Here is an 18,499-nt window from a genome sequence, read left to right on the forward strand (position 1 = left end):
TATTCTGATCTACAGGGAGCCGGCAGAACAACGTTACAACTCTTAATCAGGACGACATAACCTTGAATGTAACCATGTGGTTCCTCCAGGCGTCCTTAAACCCGCCACAGCTGAGTGAAAATACAATGAGCCTCTCTTAAATGTGGCTGCTGCTACAAGAAGCAAACTGAATATTAATCCTGGAAATGTTCTTTAGGTGATAAAATCCTGACTTTGTAATTATCTTTATGTGGCTCTGAATGTTCAGGTCAGAGATCATCTTTATACCCAGATTTCAGGCCTGATTTCTAGTCTGTAATAACTGAAGCGTTTTATCATTCCTCTTTAGGTTAATGCTACTTTTCAACATTTTAAATGCGTACATATATACTTTTATTATTGTGAAAAATAGTATCTGTTTGTTCTTTCTGTGATTAACCACCAAAATAAGACTTTCTCAAAATACATCGAGATTACTTAATGTAACATTCATAATGTGATGTTCTCATATAACAGATAATTTCTCTCAAATTGAACACAAATATTTACATTTACTGTAAAAAAAAAAAACCATCAAACTTTTTTTTTCTCACCACCTGAGATTGAATCAAATTAAACTTGAGCATTTTTTAATCTTAGTTAGGATTACCAACATTTGTATTTAAAAAATATAATGTAGTATTAATGTTAAGATAATTCTAGTCCATTCCATTAAATAATTCATGTCCACCACATTTGTTTGAGGAAAATAAATATCTGAACTAAGTAGGGTTTAATGATGCCGTTTGAACAATGTTATTAAACTATACATATCATGTTTTCATTATAAGAATGTGAGGACGCATTGTTAAAACATCAAATAATTGTTAGAAAAAGAGCGACTTTCAAACGCCCAACCAAAAAGGGACTTATTAAGGACTTATAACTTAACTGTCCAAACATAGGAAAAAATACTGCTATAAAATAAACTGTTCACGTTGCAACAAGATTTTTTTTTCATTTGTTCTACAGTACAAGTCCCAAATTTTCTCAGGTAAATTAAGTTTTATGTAGAATAAAAGACACATAATTAGCTTTATTCACCATGTTTTGTGGTTTTACTTTGGGTCATTTTTGCTCTCAAGATAGACTTTTAAAATAATAAAAAGGAAGGAAAGTTCAGCCCTGATGAACTGTTTCAGTTTGATGCTGTTCTGTTTTCGAGGATGTTTCCAATCGCAGCGATGGACGAACAATGACCCAGTAGAAGATGAGCAGCAGGTTGTACGTACTTTATCTCTTCTTTTTACATGTTGATTTACAAATATTTTTGTCTTTATAATGAGTGCTGGTCTCTTAAACTGACGCACCAAGTTATATGATGTGTAACGGTTGAAATCAGGTGAGATTGCCACTCGCAATATGGCGGATGAACTAGCATTGTTACTACTTTGTGGGTTTATTTAATTGAGTAATGCCATTTGTTTACAACTTATTGACTCATTTCGAACGAGTTTAGCCCCGGTTTTAAAAATAAGCCGTTAGTTTTCTTGCCAACCGCCAAAAGAAGAACAAAACAAGCGGTCAGCTCGAAGAAACGACTTGGTTTTAATGAAGCTAACTGCGCCCCCTGGTGTCAGAAATATCACCATCTCGGAATTCGGTGCGCGGCGGAACTAACGTTAAAGCCGTTTGATTGGGGACAGAAAACGTTGAAACACTTCACCGACGGGCGCTTTGGGAATCTTACATGAATGGGAAAAAAGGCGATTGTCGCAGTTTTGGGAATGAAAGCCGGATGTGTAGCTTTCGTTGTTTAGTCGGTGTCTGTCGGATTATCGCAGGGTCGTCTTGTTCTCCGCTGCGGGAAGTTTGAAGCGCGTGAAGCGGAAGCGCAGTAGCCATTAGCCCGAACCTGTCAAGTCAGTTAGTCAGAGGAGAAAAAACCCAGAGAAAAGATGTTAAAAACTCTTTTTCTGCTGCCCGTTGAGACGCAGATATTTTATTCAGTCCTGGTATTCTCATGGACGGTTTATCTCTGGGAGGCATACCTGTCCTGCAGACAGGTGAGTAAATGTGTTTTTATCTTTCTGTACAGAAGAAAAAACCTCAAATAAAGATTAAACGTAGCTCTACCTGTTGTAATATGAAATAAACACATATAAAATGTTGAATTATGTTATTATTTTGTCTGAAAGGTGTGTGTTTTAAGGCATGTTTCATTTATTTAGTGATGTTATAGAAACAACATGTGATTTTTAGTATTGTGTGATTAGATAAACACGAAGTTATGTATCATTATGAAGTGGGGGACAAATGTACAAAACGTTTTACAAATATATTTTAAATAAAACACCCAATAAGTTCTGCTCATTTATTAATATATATCTGGTTGTTTTTTTTTTGTGCTAAATATCTCAAGGAATATTACAGTAAATGAGTCACACTTCTGATTTTTTTGAGTGTGAATAATGATAAAAACCTTATTCCAATACCAAAAAATCCCCCCAAAATATAACTTTCCAATGAGACGTTTGAGGTTTTTAATGTTACAAAATGTGGAGAAGTTATTGTTATTATTAATATTTATTTATTTTTTCAAGAAATGTTTGAGGTTGGGATTACTAGATTTAATAAAGATATGCTCTAAAAATAATCAAATCAACACTTATTTTAATCCTGAGTTAGAAAATACAGTTCTTACAAGTTGTTATGGACTTCATAACTCATCGCTGTTCTGGCTTGCACAACTATTTTTGTGGTAAATGTCGGTAAAGTCACAGTGAAACGGCATTTAGGACGTAGATAAAGATGCGAGTCTAGTTCTCCTAAAACAAGAAAGTGAGATTAAAGTTAACATCTGTTACAATTTTATAAACCAAGAACTTCCAACATTTATTTTCTGCTTTTTATGTCTTCAGTTTATAGAGTATCAGATTTAACTACAAGAAATTATGGATTACTGTTAAAAACAGAACAAAAACAACCTGTCATCTCTATTTAAAAATAATCACCTATCTGAGCATTAGATAAAGACATTTAAAACTTTAATAGGGTGAATAAATTGAATTTTATGGTTTCTAACTCTATTTTTCAACCCTTTTCTGCCTTGCAGAGGAAAATATACCGGACGACCATTCATGTCCCAGAGGAGCTTGGAAAGATCATGGATCCTGAAACCTTTGAGAAGTCGCGTCTGTATCAGCTGGATAAAAGCAACTTCAGCTTTTGGTCGGGGCTGTATTCAGAGATCGAAGGAACAGTAAGAAGAAAATCAGAGCGCTCAGTTTACAAATATATTTACAGTTCAGCTGCTCTAAAGCTGCAGTATGTAACTATTATTTTAAACTGTTGTTTTTACATATTTGTTTAAATTGTCAAGTCGTGTCTGTTTGATATGAAGTAAATAATCTGTGAAAAACTGAAATCCCCTACCCCTCTCTCCATGTGGCGCAGCCACAAACGACAGCGGGTTAATGCTTTTCCTATAACTGTAAGTTGTTTCTCCACCATCTGCACATTTAACAGCACTTGATTGACAGCACTAGGCCCCGCCTCCTGGCTCTGATTGGTTGTTTTTGGCTCAGCTCAGGAAGGAGGTGGAAGAAGTTGATTTTTTTTCACTAGATCAGATGTCTCATAATAAACTGTCACGACATGTTTAGAGTTTTAAGAAATATGTAACAAAAAAAACAAAAACAACTTTTTTCCCCCTAAAAGTTAGATACTGCAACTTTAACGTAGTGATGCACCAACCCACTTTTTTCACTTCTGATACCGATATCTGAGGTTTAGATACAGAAAAAACTGATGAATTGATGTAAAACACTGCAAAAACATAAAATCTTACCAAGTATTTTTGGTTTAGCTTTCTATTACAAATATCTAAATATAAACTTGAAATAAGACAAAACTAACTTTAAAGTAACTATTCAGAAAAATATGAACTTATTTTAAATCAATAATTCCTTAATATTGATGATAGGGCGTGCTGTGGTGGCGCAGGAGGTTAGCACGCCCCACGTTTGGAGGCCTTAGTCCTCGACGCGGACGTCGCGGGTTCGACTCCCGGTCCCTGACGACCTTTGCCCCTCTCCTCACTCTCCTTCCTGTCTGCCTACTGTAGAAAAAATATGAGCCACTAGCAGCCGCAAAAACTCTTCGGAGAGAAAAAAATGGAAAAAAAAAAATATATATATATTGATGATAAAGTACTGGTTAAACTGGTGGATTATTCACTTATAAAATACTAAAAATATCTTGTTATTAGTAAATTAATCTCCCAGTGGATCTAGTTCTTCTTGATCAATATTAAGGAATTAGTTGCTTAAAACAAGCTGCTATCTTGCTGAAAAGTTACTTTAGTTAGTTTTGTCTTATTTCTAGTGAACTAAGATGTTTTACTTGAAACTAGACTAAAAATATTTGGTGAGATTTTGTGTTTTTGCTGTGAATATTTTTTTTAACACAGACATAAATGTAGTGAATTACAGAACAGCACAATTAAATACACCAGCAGCTTCACAACTTGGTCTAAACATGTAGAAACAAAACAGATTTTATGTCTTTACTCATTTAGATTATAACGGCTAATGTGAAATAAACAGGTAAAAATAAACGGCAACAAACCTTTCAAATGGTTCAGAAAGTGAAATTAGGAAGATAAATACTTGTAATGTAAAATAAACAATAAAGCATAGAATTAGACTGAACAGATCTGCATAGATCTGGAATGTTTTTAACTATCAGGACCGATACAGATATTGATATGTGATCGGTGTATAAGTAAACTTAACGTTTTGTTTGTGGCCCTTTCAGCTGATCCTGCTGCTGGGCGGAATCCCGTTTCTGTGGCACTTGGCCGGTTCTGTGACGGCTCGGTTCGGGTTCGGCCCGGACTACGAGATCACCCAGTCGTTGGTGTTCCTGAGTCTGGCCACGCTGTTCGGCGCCGTGACCGGACTTCCCTGGAGTTTGTACAGCACCTTTGTGATTGAGGAGAAACACGGCTTCAACCAGCAGGTTTCCCACCTGGAAAAACTCTTTTTCCTCTCATTTCTAAAGACTAAAAGCTTTTTCTGGCAGATTTAACGTCTAATTTCTCTCCTTCCTTCCTTCCGCCCAGACGTTGGGTTTTTTCCTGAAGGACGCGGTGAAGAAGTTTGCAGTGACCCAGTGCATCCTGCTGCCGGTGAGCTCGCTGCTCCTGTACATCATAAAGATCGGAGGAGATTATTTCTTCATCTACGCTTGGCTCTTCACGCTGCTCGTCTCTCTGGTTAGTGAGGAGATCTTCCGCCATTTTCTTCTGTCGGTTTCTCTCGTTTTGATTTTAGGTGACAGACAAACAAAAAGTTTTTTAAAGTGGAAAAAAATTATGTTTTTAAAATGTTATCGTAGGTGCTATTTTTTCTAGTTGAAATTATGAGAACAAAATAATTTTATCACAATGAAGTTTAATGAGAGCAAAGTTACTGAAATCAGTTTGTTTCTTTCATCGTTTCAAATTCCTGCTGGTAATAATTTAATGCTGATGTGTTAAGAGACAAAGTATTTCCCTATTTTATAACTTTATTAATATTAATTTGTTCCACATTTTAATTTGTAGGTGTTATCATTAAATTACTATTTGATTCTACTAATATTACAACTTTAGTTTTGAATATTTTTTACGACTTTTTTCTCATAATGTTGACTCTTTGTAGTATGATTTTATTTGTTAGTTCAACTTTTTTTGTATTATTACAACTTTATTCAACTTTATTACTTTATTGTCATTATATTGACTTTTTATCAAACAGATTTATTCTTGTTGTTACAAATGTTCTTGTATTATTTCGAATTGATTATCATAGTTTTTTTTACCTACTGTCATATTATTTTACTCTCATAAAATTACAACTTTATTTTCATTTTTTTCTGGACTTTATAAATTAATTTTTGTCATACGGCTTTATTTTCATGCTGTTACAACTTTTCTTGTATTATGAATGATTTTATTCTCATAATATGATCGGCTCTTTGCTCTGGTATTTGAAGGTTCTTGTGACCATTTATGCCGACTACATCGCTCCGCTGTTCGATAAATTCACCCCGCTGCCGGAGGGCGAGCTAAAGACGGCGATAGAGGACATGGCCAAGAGCATCAGCTTCCCTCTCACTAAACTCTACGTGGTTGAAGGTAGAAATGTTATGTTTAGATTGTGAGAAGTCTTGAAGTCTGGGAGGAAATGCGTCCTGGATAACTTTGTTTTCCGTCCGTCCAGGTTCGAAGCGTTCTTCGCACAGCAACGCGTATTTCTACGGCTTCTTCAAGAACAAGCGCATCGTGCTGTTTGACACGCTGCTGGAGGATTATTCCCCTCTGAACAGCGCCGGAGAGCCGCAGTCAGACGCACAGTCAGAGACGGAGTCGGACCCGGAAGAATCGTCCAGCGAGACAAAGCAAAAATCCAAGGTGGCAAAAATCAACATTCAAATCCTCCTCACACAGGAAGTTATGAAAGTGGAAACACGACGGAGTAATTTTAATTTTCTTCACAGAAGAAGCAAGGCTGCAACAACGCGGAGATCCTGGCGGTTCTGGGTCACGAGCTGGGGCCACTGGAAGCTCGGTCACACCGTCAAGAACATCGTCATCAGTCAGGTGATCAAAACTAAATCAGAAATGGATCGGTTTTTAATTCGCCATCACTATAATCTACATGCTTAACTTTCAATTAGCTGTTTTCAATGTTTCATTTCTGTGAAAAGTCCTTCAAAATGCAGTTTTGTAACAAAGTGCATTTAAATACTTAAATTTAGGAAAATTGACATACACCAAATAAAAAGATATATACGGTATGTGTTTTTTTTAATCATTGACAGTTAAAGCTGAGTAAACGTCTATTTTTAGGTCAGTTCGAATTAGCAAAATTATTTCTTTTTCCTAAATTCAAGAAAACTTAGCAAGAACATTTTTATTTAGAGATTTTTTACATTTTCTTTGTATATTTACTTTGAGCAGGAAAGTAATTTGTTTTATTTATTATTCCTAATTGCTCAGTGACTTATTTACCTGTTTGATTAATTGAAGTGTTGGCTTATATTTTATACTTTAAGCGATGTTATTAAAGTTGGATGAGTTTTTGTGTTAAATTAAGTGTTTTGTAACATTTCAAAACATACAATTTTTGCTTAAATTGTCCCTGCTGCTGTGCTGGAAAAGTTTGAGAAGTTATTTTACATTTTCCTGTGGGAAAAGTGAACCCTGAATCAAACAGGGCTTACTGGAGCAGATCTCATTTATTTAAATCTTTTTGTGTCTGCAGATGAACTCCTTCCTCTGCTTCTCCCTGTTTGCGGTTCTGATCGGGCGCATAGAGCTGTTTGTGGCATTTGGATTCACTCAAAGTCAGCCTACATTAATTGGCTTGATGATTATCTTCCAGTTCATCTTCTCTCCTTACAACGAGGTAATTTGGGTCACCAAGCTGTTTACTTTCCGTTGTTTTAAAGCTGAAAGTGATCTATTAATGAGTTAATTTAAAATTAGCTGCTTGAAGTGATCACCTCCGTAGCAAACCGGTCATTTTTAAATGAAAAGTGGACGCCGCTCCGTCATGCAGCTCGGTTGAATTAATGGTATTATTTTAATGTTTTTGAGGAGCTTTGTCGAGAACAGAACCGCATAACGTGCAGGGCTCCATTTGGACCGTTGTTGTTTCTGGGCGCCATCTTCGTTACGGTATCACTGGCGTTGCTTAAGGCGCCCTCTGCTGGCTGTCGGCCAAACCACGACACTGAAAGGAAGTCTAAATGGACTTTATAACTTGTACGTTAATCGATGAGAAGTTGACTGCTTGAGTTCGGCTGAATGACTGCTGTTAAAGTAAAACTTAAGGAGCTTGTCGAGTGTTTATATTTCAAAACAAAACCGCATAAAGTGCATTTTGAATCCCAAATAGGACTCTGGACCATTTCTTTCCCATCCGACATCCTTTTATGTAGTTTAAGGATTAAGGATGACCGGCGGCGCCCTCTGCTGGGTGGAGGCCAACCTACAACACAAAGAATTTCTACTTGCACATTTTGAGTTAAATCAATTTGAACTAATTTTAATCTTCTAAACTGTTAATCAGCAGTTAAGTGTAAGTCGATTAATCCACCTTCTCCTGCTCTGTTCTGCAGCTGCTGTCTTTCTGTCTGACGGTTCTGAGCCGCCGGTTTGAGTTCCAGGCGGACGCCTTCGCTCGTGACATGGGCAAAGCCTCAGAGCTGTACTCTGCCCTCATCAAGCTCAACATGGACAACCTGGGCTTCCCTGTGGCGGACTGGCTCTTCTCCATGTGGCACTACTCCCACCCGCCCCTGCTGGAGCGCCTCAGGGCGCTGGGGAACATCAAGCAGGACTGACGCGGCCGGACGGGGCAGCGGCGGGCGCCGCCTCCTCCTGCGGGCCTCCGCAGACCCCTCCTCGCCCTGTGACGCTGCCTGGTCTTTTTTTCTTCCCACCTGTCCTCCAAACATTGAGTTTTACCTTATTTTAGCATTTCACTGTCCAAACATTCAGCAAAACCAAAACATATCAGCGAAAAGCGTTTTCTCAGTGCGGCTTGCTGTGAGGAATCATCTGGACAATGTTTGTTTAGAAAAAGATAGCCAGACTACAGTTTACGGATTGATTTGGCAGTTTATTTTGTTTTCAACTTATTTATTAATTACATTCTGTACATATTTTAAAAGGAAAAAAAAGACATTTTAGGATTATTTTCCAGTATTAGGATGTCAAACTAGTGAGGAATTTCTTAGAATAGTTTATGAATTAGCTATTCCAGTTGTTTATTGCTTAAGTAGAAGAACATCTGTAATTATGGCGATGCTTTTTACTGATAAACAGGCCAGATTCTGATTCGTCCTGCAGCTGCTAGCCCTTCAACTGTCAATATCAAAACTATTTCTTTTGTTGTTTTTAATGAACAATTTGATTCATTTTAATTTTCTTTAGGGGAGTAATCATCACAAACGTGAGTGCCTCTGAATGTCTTTCTGTTCTGATAGTGATGTGAAAGTTTAGTTTAATTTTTTTTCTACATGAACTGATGAATTGTTTTTGTTTTTATTCTTATTTGCCTGCAGTCGAGGGTCCAACCAGCCCTGTACATAATGTCGTTGGTAGTGAAAGTGGTTGGAAATTTTACGTTTAGTTTCTTCCTGTGTTACCTGGCAAGCAAAATGTAAAATATTTTTGGGGACGTTGGGAGGCAAAAACTTTCCTTCAGCACACAAGGCAGAGTTTGGTTTGCTAAAAAAAGGGGATTGGAGCTTTCTTTGCTGTGTTGAATAAAATTCTGCAACGTATTTCATTTTCCCATCTGGTTCTGATCATAAAGTTATTATAACTGTGTTAATTTAAGACATATTTGAAAGAATAGCTGCTCAGATATTCGAAAACAATTTTAACCAAACCCAAAAATGAGGCAGAAATAAGTTAAATGTATTTTTTAAATACTTTCATTGAATTTAATTCTTAATTACATTTTTTAAATCACAAACTTTTTCCTTTCTTCTTATGAGATTTTATCTCCTAATTATGACAAATTACTCCTATAAATAACAGATGAATTTTCAACTGAAATTTTTATTAGCTATAAATATTTATCTTCTAATTTGTAAATAAATACCCAATTTTATGACATATTTTCCCTCAAATTCTGTAAGAATTAACTCTGTCATTCATTTATTTCAGTAACCTAATTAACCAAGTGAAACAACATTATCTAGCTTAATTCTACACAAGGCGATGTTTTTAATCACAGAAAACCACAGTTAAATAAAAAATAAATAAAAGCAAAATGAAAATAAAATCTTGTTTATACCTAATTAAATTCTGATGTAATTGAGAAAAGTTTGATTACAGGACCTGTTCCATTTTTTTTTTTAAGATTTACAAAAACATTTTTTAATGCTTTTTGTAACACGGCATTTATAAATGTAAAATTTTCTACTTAAGCAGAATGTTATTTCTAAAATGTTTAACTTTTTTGTTCCTTATTGAGATTCCATATTTGATCCATTTCCAGGAAAAAGAGTAAATTTAGGATGAAACGTTACCTTGAAAGCGAAAATGACCCGTATCAACGTGGGGTCAACAGATACGTAAATTACGTAAGATGTTACGCTGGGGGACGTTCCATTACGTAAGTTGAGCTATTTCATACTAAATACCGTTTATCTCTTCAAATTAAAGTTTTACAAAGTTACTTCTCGAACGTATTAAAGAATTTTTCGCCATTCGATATAAAAAATATTATTTTCTACAGAGTTTAGACCAAAAGAGCAGGCGGACTCGCCCCTCCGTTTCGCTGCTAATGGTACGGTCCGCTGGCTGGTTTCTGTGGACAAGGGCAAACAGTCAGTGTCAGCGTTTCTTTTGGTACCTGACGGTCAAACATGGCGAGGCTGTTGAGGTTAAACGTCAGGAGTTTTGTCACATCCCAGCTGAGAATGTCCTCCGATCAGGTAATAAACGTCTTTTTCCTCCTGGCTGCTTTAAAAACCAGACCGCAACCCTGTCATTCAACAACATGTTGTTTTTTAGCTAACTAAAACCAAACATGATTGGAATAACATCGATTTTAAATAGCTAGTAATGGTATCTAGAGTATATTAGTGATTTGGGTAAAAAGTGACTGGTTAAATCTGACCTATAAAAGGTATTAATTACCAGCTGCGTCATAACAGAGGATCTGTGAATTGTTTTTACCTATTGTGATTGTTTTTGCTCAGGTTACACAGTAAAACATATCAGTATGTTGTGTTATGTTACTGTATAATATTTTTTAAGATAATTTTTCTTATTATCATTAATATTTAGATGCAGTCCTTCTGCTTCTATCAGAAGTTTTTCACATCAGACCAGAAGTAAAAAATTAAAACCCACAGGAAAACCTCATTTCCTGCATTTTCAAGTTTGAAAGCAGCAAACTTGAAACATGTCCTCTTTGTTTGACTTTTCATAGTTAAGATTATTTGAAACTAACTGAAGTTTGTGTTAGGACAGTTACATTTTTTATGTTTACTGCAGTTTCAGTTTTGTGTTTAATTTAAATTGTATTTGCTGTACTTAATTTGCTTACTGCTGTGATGGCGGAAATCACAGACATCCCTGAGCAACAGAGTGTCTTCTTTCAGAAGCTTCTTCAGAACTGCTGTAACAGAGACTGCTACAGAAGCATCTACAACTCTTTGAAAGAAATTAAGAATTACAAATGTTTTAATTTCCATCAGGGATTATTAAACTATTTTTTATAGCATTTTGAAAAATTAAATTTAGATAAATTAGTTAGTTAGTTTTTATGTATTCAATGCATTTTATTATTTGTGAATTTAGTTTTAAATCCTTATAAGCATTTTAGCGTGTATTCATTTGTTTAACTGATATTTCTTTAATATTTCAAACCAATGTTACTTCTGTTAACTGTGCATTTCTGTTTCATGTCATTGTTTATAACTCTTTTTTTGTCCCATATATTTAAAAAAACAGGCTTGTTTTGTTTTTAACACTTAAATATTTTCATATCAGTCAAAAATTACCTGACTAAATGCAAGATGAATGATGATTTAAATTATTCATGGTGGAAAAAAGGAAGAAGACATTCAAGCTGACCTGGCCCTATGTGATTAAATACTCACCTCTCAGTCTTAGTGGTCGCTCTTTGCTCTGGGATTTCAATCCAGGCTTTGACTAGGCCACTCAAAAGAAGTCAAGCCTGCAGTGCGTCAGACGGTTAAATAGTTTTTGGTTCTTCTGGGAAGGTTATCCATGTTTTTTGTAGATAATGGCTCTTTTGTAGTTCATTTTTTAATTTCTTTAAATGGTAGCACGTCATAATGTATTGTGTTTTTTTTAAATATATTTTATTTTAGATTATTTTCCTTCATGCTGTCAAACATGCTGTTTTATATAGTTTAGACATTAATCAAACCTGGGTGTGTTAATTTCACAGTAACGTGATAAAAACTTTTAACTTAATCTTAATCAAAAGTTGCTAGGAAGTAGAACATGTATCTGCTGACCTTTAGATGGGAACATTTATCATTTAAATCTCTAAAAATGATCATAAAACAGAATATCAAAATACACCAACAAAGCAAATGCCTATTTAGATCATATTTAAATTACTTACAATATTACATTTTGTATATAATATGTTGCTTATGATTATATTTGTATTACTTGCTAATATTTAACACTTTGGATGAAGTAATAAGCGATTTCCCCTCGGGACTCAGCTCAGTCTTTTTCTTCTTTGAATCTCTGTCTCACCCGTTGCAGCTGGGTGAGCTGGGAAAAGGTGCGGGAAAAGGCGGAGGCGGCGGCGGCTCCATCAGGGAGGCGGGCGGCGCCATGGGAAAGAAGCAAGCCGCTGAGGAGGAAATGTATTTCAAGTACGTTTTTTTATTTGTATATATTTAAACCAACAGTAGCTGTGTTTTTTTTATTTGTAACAAAAACTAACTCTGCTAATGTCCAGAAAACCCAACTTTGCTGTTGTGGTGATTCAGTTTAATAAGAAATTAAATTGAAATCACATGTGACTACGCTTGTTCACGCAATAATCCTAAAGATCATGGGAGCGACGGACGTAAATAGTTACATAAGACAATATTCTAGCGCTAATCATCCATCCTAGGTTGAAGTCTTGTTACAGTCGGCCATTTTATAGAAGAGCCTTGGATGTCCTTCCCCAAGTGGAGGAGTTCAAGTATCTCGGGATCTTGTTCACGAATGAGGGGAAGAAGGGAGCGGGAGATCGACAGGCGGATTGGCGCAGCGTCTGCCGTCAAGCGGGCGCTGTACCGGTCCGTCGTGGTGAAGAGAGAGCTGAGCCAAAAAGCGAAGCTCTCGATTTACCGGTCGATCTACGTTCCCACCCTCATCTATGGTCATGAGCTTTGGGTCATGACCGAAAGAACGAGATCGTGGATACAAGCGGCCGAAATGGGTTTTCTCCGTAGGGTGGCTGGGCTCTCCCTTAGAGATAAGGTGAGAAGCTCAGTCATCCGGGAGGGACTCAGAGTAGAGCCGCTGCTCCTTCACATCGAAAGGAGCCAGTTGAGGGGCATCTGGTCAGGATGCCTCCTGGACGCCTCCCTGGTGAAGTGTTCATGTCCCACCGGGAGGAGGCCCCGGGGAAGACCCAGGACATGCTGGAGGGACTATGTCTCTCTGCTGGCCTGGGAACACCTCGGGATTCCCCCGGAGGAGCTGGAACAAGTGGCCGGGGAGAGGGAAGTCTGGGCCTCCCTTCTGAAGCTGCTACCCCCGTGACCCGACCTCGGATAAGAGGAAGAAAATGGATGGATGGATGTTTTCATGAAGCAAATTTATTTACATAATTTCAATTGACACAATTTTATTGGCTAATGTGGAAACACAACTAATGTGGTGGATTCATTATTAAAAATTTAACATTTGGTTTTGTCCCTTTTTATTTTTTTGTGTTTGTCTGTGGAACGGCACAAAAGACGGAAAGAGCAGGAGCAGCTGGCGGCCCTGAAGCAGCATCACCTGGAAGAAATCGATCACCACAAGAAGGAGATCGAACGCCTGCAGCGTGAGATTGATCGCCACAAGGGAAAGATCAGGAAGCTGAAGCATGATGACTAAGTGAAACAGTCCAAAAAATAAAATTTACTTTTCTTTGCCTTTATTCTTAACACCAGTTGCTGCATGCATTTACCAGCCAGAACATGAATGTGTGGAAGTTGCTTTTGAAAGATATTAAATCTCCTCCTCTACTGGTGTTTTGGTTGTTTGCTGCAGTAACAATCAGCAATTTCAGACTGAAGTTCATCAGTGCATTTTATGTTTCAGGTCACAAACTGTCATAAAGTACAGTAAAAACTGTGTTTGTTAACATGAGCTTTTTGCACCGTTTAAATAGATAAAATTGTGCATTAAACTGCAAGTTTGAAACACGAAAAGCTGGTTTTCTTTGTTTTATTTCAACTTGTTGGGACTCTGGGACTGCTCTGATATACCAAGGTGGTTACAAATTAAAATTATTTTTCTATGAAGACAAAAAAGCTGTAAAAATGCTTTCAATAGTTAATTTTAAGCAAAGTAAAGTTCCTTAAACCAATGTTACCTTCATAGCGCTATTGGAAGACGATTCAATAACCGCTGCAGTAACATTATACTTTTAACAAATGTTTCCACTTAATTAAATACAGGATATTAAAGCATAAAGGCTGACTTTAAAATATCACAAAATACCTTCTAAGCTGATACTTTCTGCAGTTTGAATGTAGAAAGGGTCACTGGTCTGTTAGAAATACATGTTTGCTAATTATGTGAAGATCTAAAAATATTTCTGTACAATGGCGATCAAAACTAAAAGAGAAAGGGAATGGCTGTCATTTTCAAATTCTTAATATCACTGGCAGTTCTAGATTAAAATGAATTGTTTATTTTTGTCAACATGTTTTTTTCCCCTGACTGGAGGTGATATTAATGTTTTACTGTCAAATTTCCAACCAGAAACAAATATAAAGGTGGAATAACAATTATTTAATTTTCCATATTGTTATTACTAACTATAACAATTATTATTATTATTAATACAAATGAAAAAAAAACGTAGAAAATTACATTTAGAAAAAACCCTTTGACTCTTTCATACATAGATGGCGCTATAGCAAAACGCACATAACGGAGAAATCTAAGTTTCGTCACTTCCGGCTGCCCCTGCCTTTTACCGCGAGCAGCCCCGTTCCTCTTTCTTTTCGCACATCATGGCGGACCGGTTCAATAAGGTGAGCAGCCGCTGCGGACCTATTTACTTTGCTAATTTAACTTTTGAGTCGTCTTTTGTCAGCCCGTCATAGCAAATATGCTGAAAATAATCATATTCTATCGATATAATGCCTCTTTGATTCTCAGTTTTCTGTGAGACGATGCATTTTTAGGCCAATGACAGGCGGTTGGCCGTAGCTGTGTGAGCATGTCTTCCATCATGGCAGCTTCCCTTACAACACGTTCAGCTTCACTATCCGAACTGTTTCTGTTGTATTGGGAAGCGGTCTTTTAAGCTTAATGTAGTTAAATAGTTTATAGACTTGCACAGTTATAGCAGGTTTCAACGCTTCTCTGAAGCGACTCCATCGTGTTGTGTGGTTGATGCTAACGTTAGCTTAGCCGCTCGCAACGCTCATTTACCGACTCCGTAGCAAGTATGACTAAGTTTTACAAACGGTTAAACTTTAAAACAATTTAATGTAATAATAAAAAGCATAGTTGCATGTTTAAAATAAAACCTGCTGCGTTTTAAACTAATCTCAATTTTCATAGCTTTGACGCAAAGTGACAAACGTATTTTAGGGTGTAAGTTATATATTTAAAATTAAAAACGGGACTGAAGGTTCTGCTTTTGAAACAAAAGAGTATGTTATGGTTGTGATGGTTGTTGCATCATTAGTTTTGTTTCACAAATACTTTTCTTTTAGGATTTAGGGATGTTACTCGATTTATTTTTTCTTTTCTATGTTTTATGCTAAAGATTTTGTCATTACAGCCCAGGCTTTGTTTTTATTAAGAATTTAAACTTTTAAATTGTGGATAATTCAGCATGATTTCTTTTTTCTTAGGTCCTAAGTGGGTAGCAAAGTGTGATACCAAAAGTAATAAATAATTGGAAAAAATACCTGCATTTTTTGATGTATTCTTTCTCCAACTCTTGGATCTAATGTGTGAAAAATGACTGAAGATTCCATCTGTTTTTTTTATGAAGCAAAATGCATCTAAATAAGGAAAAATCTTAATTTTTGTGTTTTCGCTGACAGGTTCTGCTACTAGATGGCAGAGGCCATCTACTGGGCCGACTTGCTGCCATTGTGGCTAAACAGGTCCTCCTAGGTACGATTTAATTAGATTTTTTTCCCACTAATCAAATCAAATTTGACTTAATCTTTAACTTGTGTTGCTTTGTCAGGGCACAAAGTGGTGGTGGTGAGATGTGAGGGCATCAACATCTCTGGCAACTTCTACCGTAACAAACGTGAGTTCAGTCCGAATTTTCAGTGTTTTTATTGGAATTTCTTGTCAGTGATGTTTTACCCAATGTTGTTCGAGTTTCATTGACCATGAGAATACTTTACATGCACTACCATCTGAGACATGAGCGCAGCAGCAGCTCTAGTTGTTGTTTGGTTGATTTGATGTGTAACCAGATGTTTATTGTCCAACAGTGAAGTATTTGGCTTTCCTGCGTAAGAGGATGAACACCAATCCGTCTCGTGGTCCTTATCACTTCAGAGCTCCTAGCAGGATCTTCTGGAGGACTGTTAGAGGTAAAAAGGAGACTTTAATTAAAAATGATGATAAATTTGGCGTTGCTCAACAGTGATGAGGCTTTTTATCCCGAATCTGATCCTCAGTTGATGAGCCAAACATCAGATCTGACTGCTGAGTTGAGCATCACCAGCTGCGTTTCCATTCATTGTATAATTTATCAGTTTGACACTTTGAATATAAATTTGCTTTATGGAAACACTGCAATTTGAAAAAATGTTTTTGATCACATGAGTCACATGATCAACAGGATGTTACTACTGGCGGAAATGCCAAAGAAGACAAGAAGTAGTTAATTTAATTGAAACGCCGCAATTGCAAAGTTGTATTTTGGATTAATGACAAAGATTTACAGACATTTTTAATGGACATTTTTAAGCTAATGTTACATGTGTGCTCAGATACTAAAAAGTTTTTCTTTTTAAAGAATAATGTTGTTGTGTTTAGGAATGCTGCCTCATAAAACCAAACGAGGCCAGGCGGCTCTGGAGAGGCTGAAGGTGTTCGACGGCATCCCGCCGCCCTACGACAAGGTGGGGAAAATGTTTCAATCTGGCTTTTATTTGAGGTTTTTTCGTCTGTGATGATGTTTATTCTTAACTCCCTTAGCTGAGTTTCAGATGAGAGAGAGAAAAAAAATCCCTGAGACATTTAAATCTAGGAATAAATGGATGGAAAATTAGTTTTTCTTTTGTTAATTTTGGGTTTTGTTTTGCAGAGAAAGCGCATGGTCGTCCCAGCTGCTCTTAAAATCGTGCGTCTGAAGCCGAGTCGTAAGGTGAATACATTTGCTTTAAGTTTTTTTAAGCTAAAATGTGAAATTTATTGAAGGCTTTTTTTATTTAAGATGTATAATTTTATTTGATTTTTTCATGTTTTTAAGTCTAAAGTGTTAAATTTAATAGTTTTCTGTCTTTAATCTAATGTTTAAGCTAGAATGTTAAATTTCATCAAGTTTTTTTTAAGCTAAATGTTAACTTAATTATGTTTTCTCTGTTTTTAATTTAATATATTAAATTAATTTGATGTTTTCCATGTTTTTTAAAGCAAAAATATTACATTTAATAACCTTTTCTGCTTTTTTTAAAGCCTGTATGTTAAATTTAATAAACTTTTTCATGTATTTTAGCTAAATTTTAGTGCTGATTTCCGTCTTTCCCTCCTCAGTTTGCCCTCCTGGGCCGCCTGGCCCACGAGGTCGGCTGGAAGTACCAGGCGATCACGGCCACCCTGGAGGAGAAGAGGAAAGAGAAGGGGAAGCTCCGCTACCAAAAGAAAAAGACGCAGATCAAGCTGACCAAGCAGGCGGAGAAAAACGTCGAGAGCAAGATCGCAAAGTACACAGACGTTCTGAAACAATACGGCGTTCTCGTCTAAACTGGCTTTCAGTGGCTAATAAAAATTTAAGTAAATGTTTACAGAACGCTTCTTTGGCTTTTTCTGGTCATATTTTTCACTTTGAGTGTCTTTTTTCGTACCACAGTGTACTGGTAAAATTATAAAGTCTACTGGATGGTTTTCTATCAGATGTTTAGTTTTATGTTTATCTCTGAAAAAGATAAAATATTTTATTTTCCAGAGTCACTCATCCAATCATTTTATCTGCTTCCCTCTGGTCTAGTTTTTACAGGTGTAATAACAAATCTGTATTTATAAATTCAGTGATTCTTTATTGGGGCCATTGGAGAAGGGGGCTAATTTATGCCAAAAAAAAAAACAAACTTAGAAATTTACTATGTACTGGTAGTTTCTGGGAGCAAGAGGAAAATTTTCAACTTTTGCAACTCAGAAAATTTCAGTATTTTCTTGCAAATTTAACTTTAGGAACTGAGAAACTTGCAGTTTTTTTTTTTTTTCTAGAAAATTTCTGAGCTTTTAGAGCTCATGAAATTTCCATGTTTTCTAGAAGTTTTTAATTTAAAAACTTTTAGAAAGTTTTTTTTTTTTATCCGCGATGGCTCTAAAAGCGTCTAGTTTTTATTTTTAGTTTAGAAGTGTGTTCCTAAAATCCGTCTCAATGTGCAACTCATTTTGTACCAGCAGAGGGCAGCAGCAGTTTACCTGAACAAACCAGGAAATTTGAGCTTCAAAAGTATTTTTTATTTTTTTTCTAGAAAGTCAGAAATTTTCTAGAAAAAAACCGAAAGCTTTTGGCTCGAAAAAAGTATATATGCATTTTTTTATTTTTGAAAAATTTCTAAAAAAATC

At 36.2% G+C, this 18,499-nt stretch overlaps 3 protein-coding genes and 2 non-coding genes across 5 annotated transcripts; all 5 read left to right on the forward strand.

The window, feature by feature from the left end:
- The first annotated feature begins 1,631 nt into the window (after positions 1 to 1,631).
- Positions 1,632 to 9,297, forward strand: zmpste24 (zinc metallopeptidase, STE24 homolog). Its single transcript, XM_032546401.1, is given in 10 exon segments — positions 1,632 to 2,024; positions 3,074 to 3,220; positions 4,777 to 4,980; positions 5,084 to 5,236; positions 5,998 to 6,139; positions 6,225 to 6,415; positions 6,502 to 6,555; positions 6,557 to 6,604; positions 7,269 to 7,412; positions 8,128 to 9,297. Coding segments are annotated over 10 exon segments (1,416 nt in total). The 5' UTR covers positions 1,632 to 1,916; the 3' UTR covers positions 8,353 to 9,297.
- A 993-nt stretch (positions 9,298 to 10,290) lies between these two features.
- On the forward strand, positions 10,291 to 13,926 carry atp5if1b (ATP synthase inhibitory factor subunit 1b). Its single transcript, XM_032546410.1, has 3 exons — positions 10,291 to 10,458; positions 12,275 to 12,387; positions 13,468 to 13,926. Exons 1-3 carry the CDS (start codon positions 10,390 to 10,392, stop codon positions 13,607 to 13,609), a joined length of 324 nt encoding a protein of 107 aa, XP_032402301.1. The 5' UTR covers positions 10,291 to 10,389; the 3' UTR covers positions 13,610 to 13,926.
- Positions 13,927 to 14,644: 718 nt separating this feature from the next.
- On the forward strand, positions 14,645 to 17,711 carry rpl13a (ribosomal protein L13a). The gene is made up of 7 exons (XM_032546408.1): positions 14,645 to 14,757; positions 15,784 to 15,856; positions 15,933 to 15,998; positions 16,189 to 16,290; positions 16,739 to 16,824; positions 17,010 to 17,069; positions 17,459 to 17,711. The coding sequence occupies exons 1-7, from the start codon at positions 14,737 to 14,739 to the stop codon at positions 17,666 to 17,668; spliced, it is 618 nt and encodes a 205-aa protein (XP_032402299.1). The 5' UTR covers positions 14,645 to 14,736; the 3' UTR covers positions 17,669 to 17,711.
- On the forward strand, positions 16,039 to 16,120 carry LOC116709667 (small nucleolar RNA Z195/SNORD33/SNORD32 family). The gene has a single exon (XR_004336928.1). It is a non-coding gene; the product is annotated as a small nucleolar RNA Z195/SNORD33/SNORD32 family (small nucleolar RNA).
- LOC116709671 (small nucleolar RNA SNORD50) lies at positions 16,338 to 16,412 on the forward strand. Its single transcript, XR_004336930.1, has one exon. It is a non-coding gene; the product is annotated as a small nucleolar RNA SNORD50 (small nucleolar RNA).
- Positions 17,712 to 18,499: the final 788 nt, after the last annotated feature.

Source organism: Xiphophorus hellerii, chromosome 19 (genome assembly GCF_003331165.1).
Source record: "Xiphophorus hellerii strain 12219 chromosome 19, Xiphophorus_hellerii-4.1, whole genome shotgun sequence".
NCBI classification, from domain to species: Eukaryota; Metazoa; Chordata; class Actinopteri; order Cyprinodontiformes; family Poeciliidae; genus Xiphophorus; species Xiphophorus hellerii.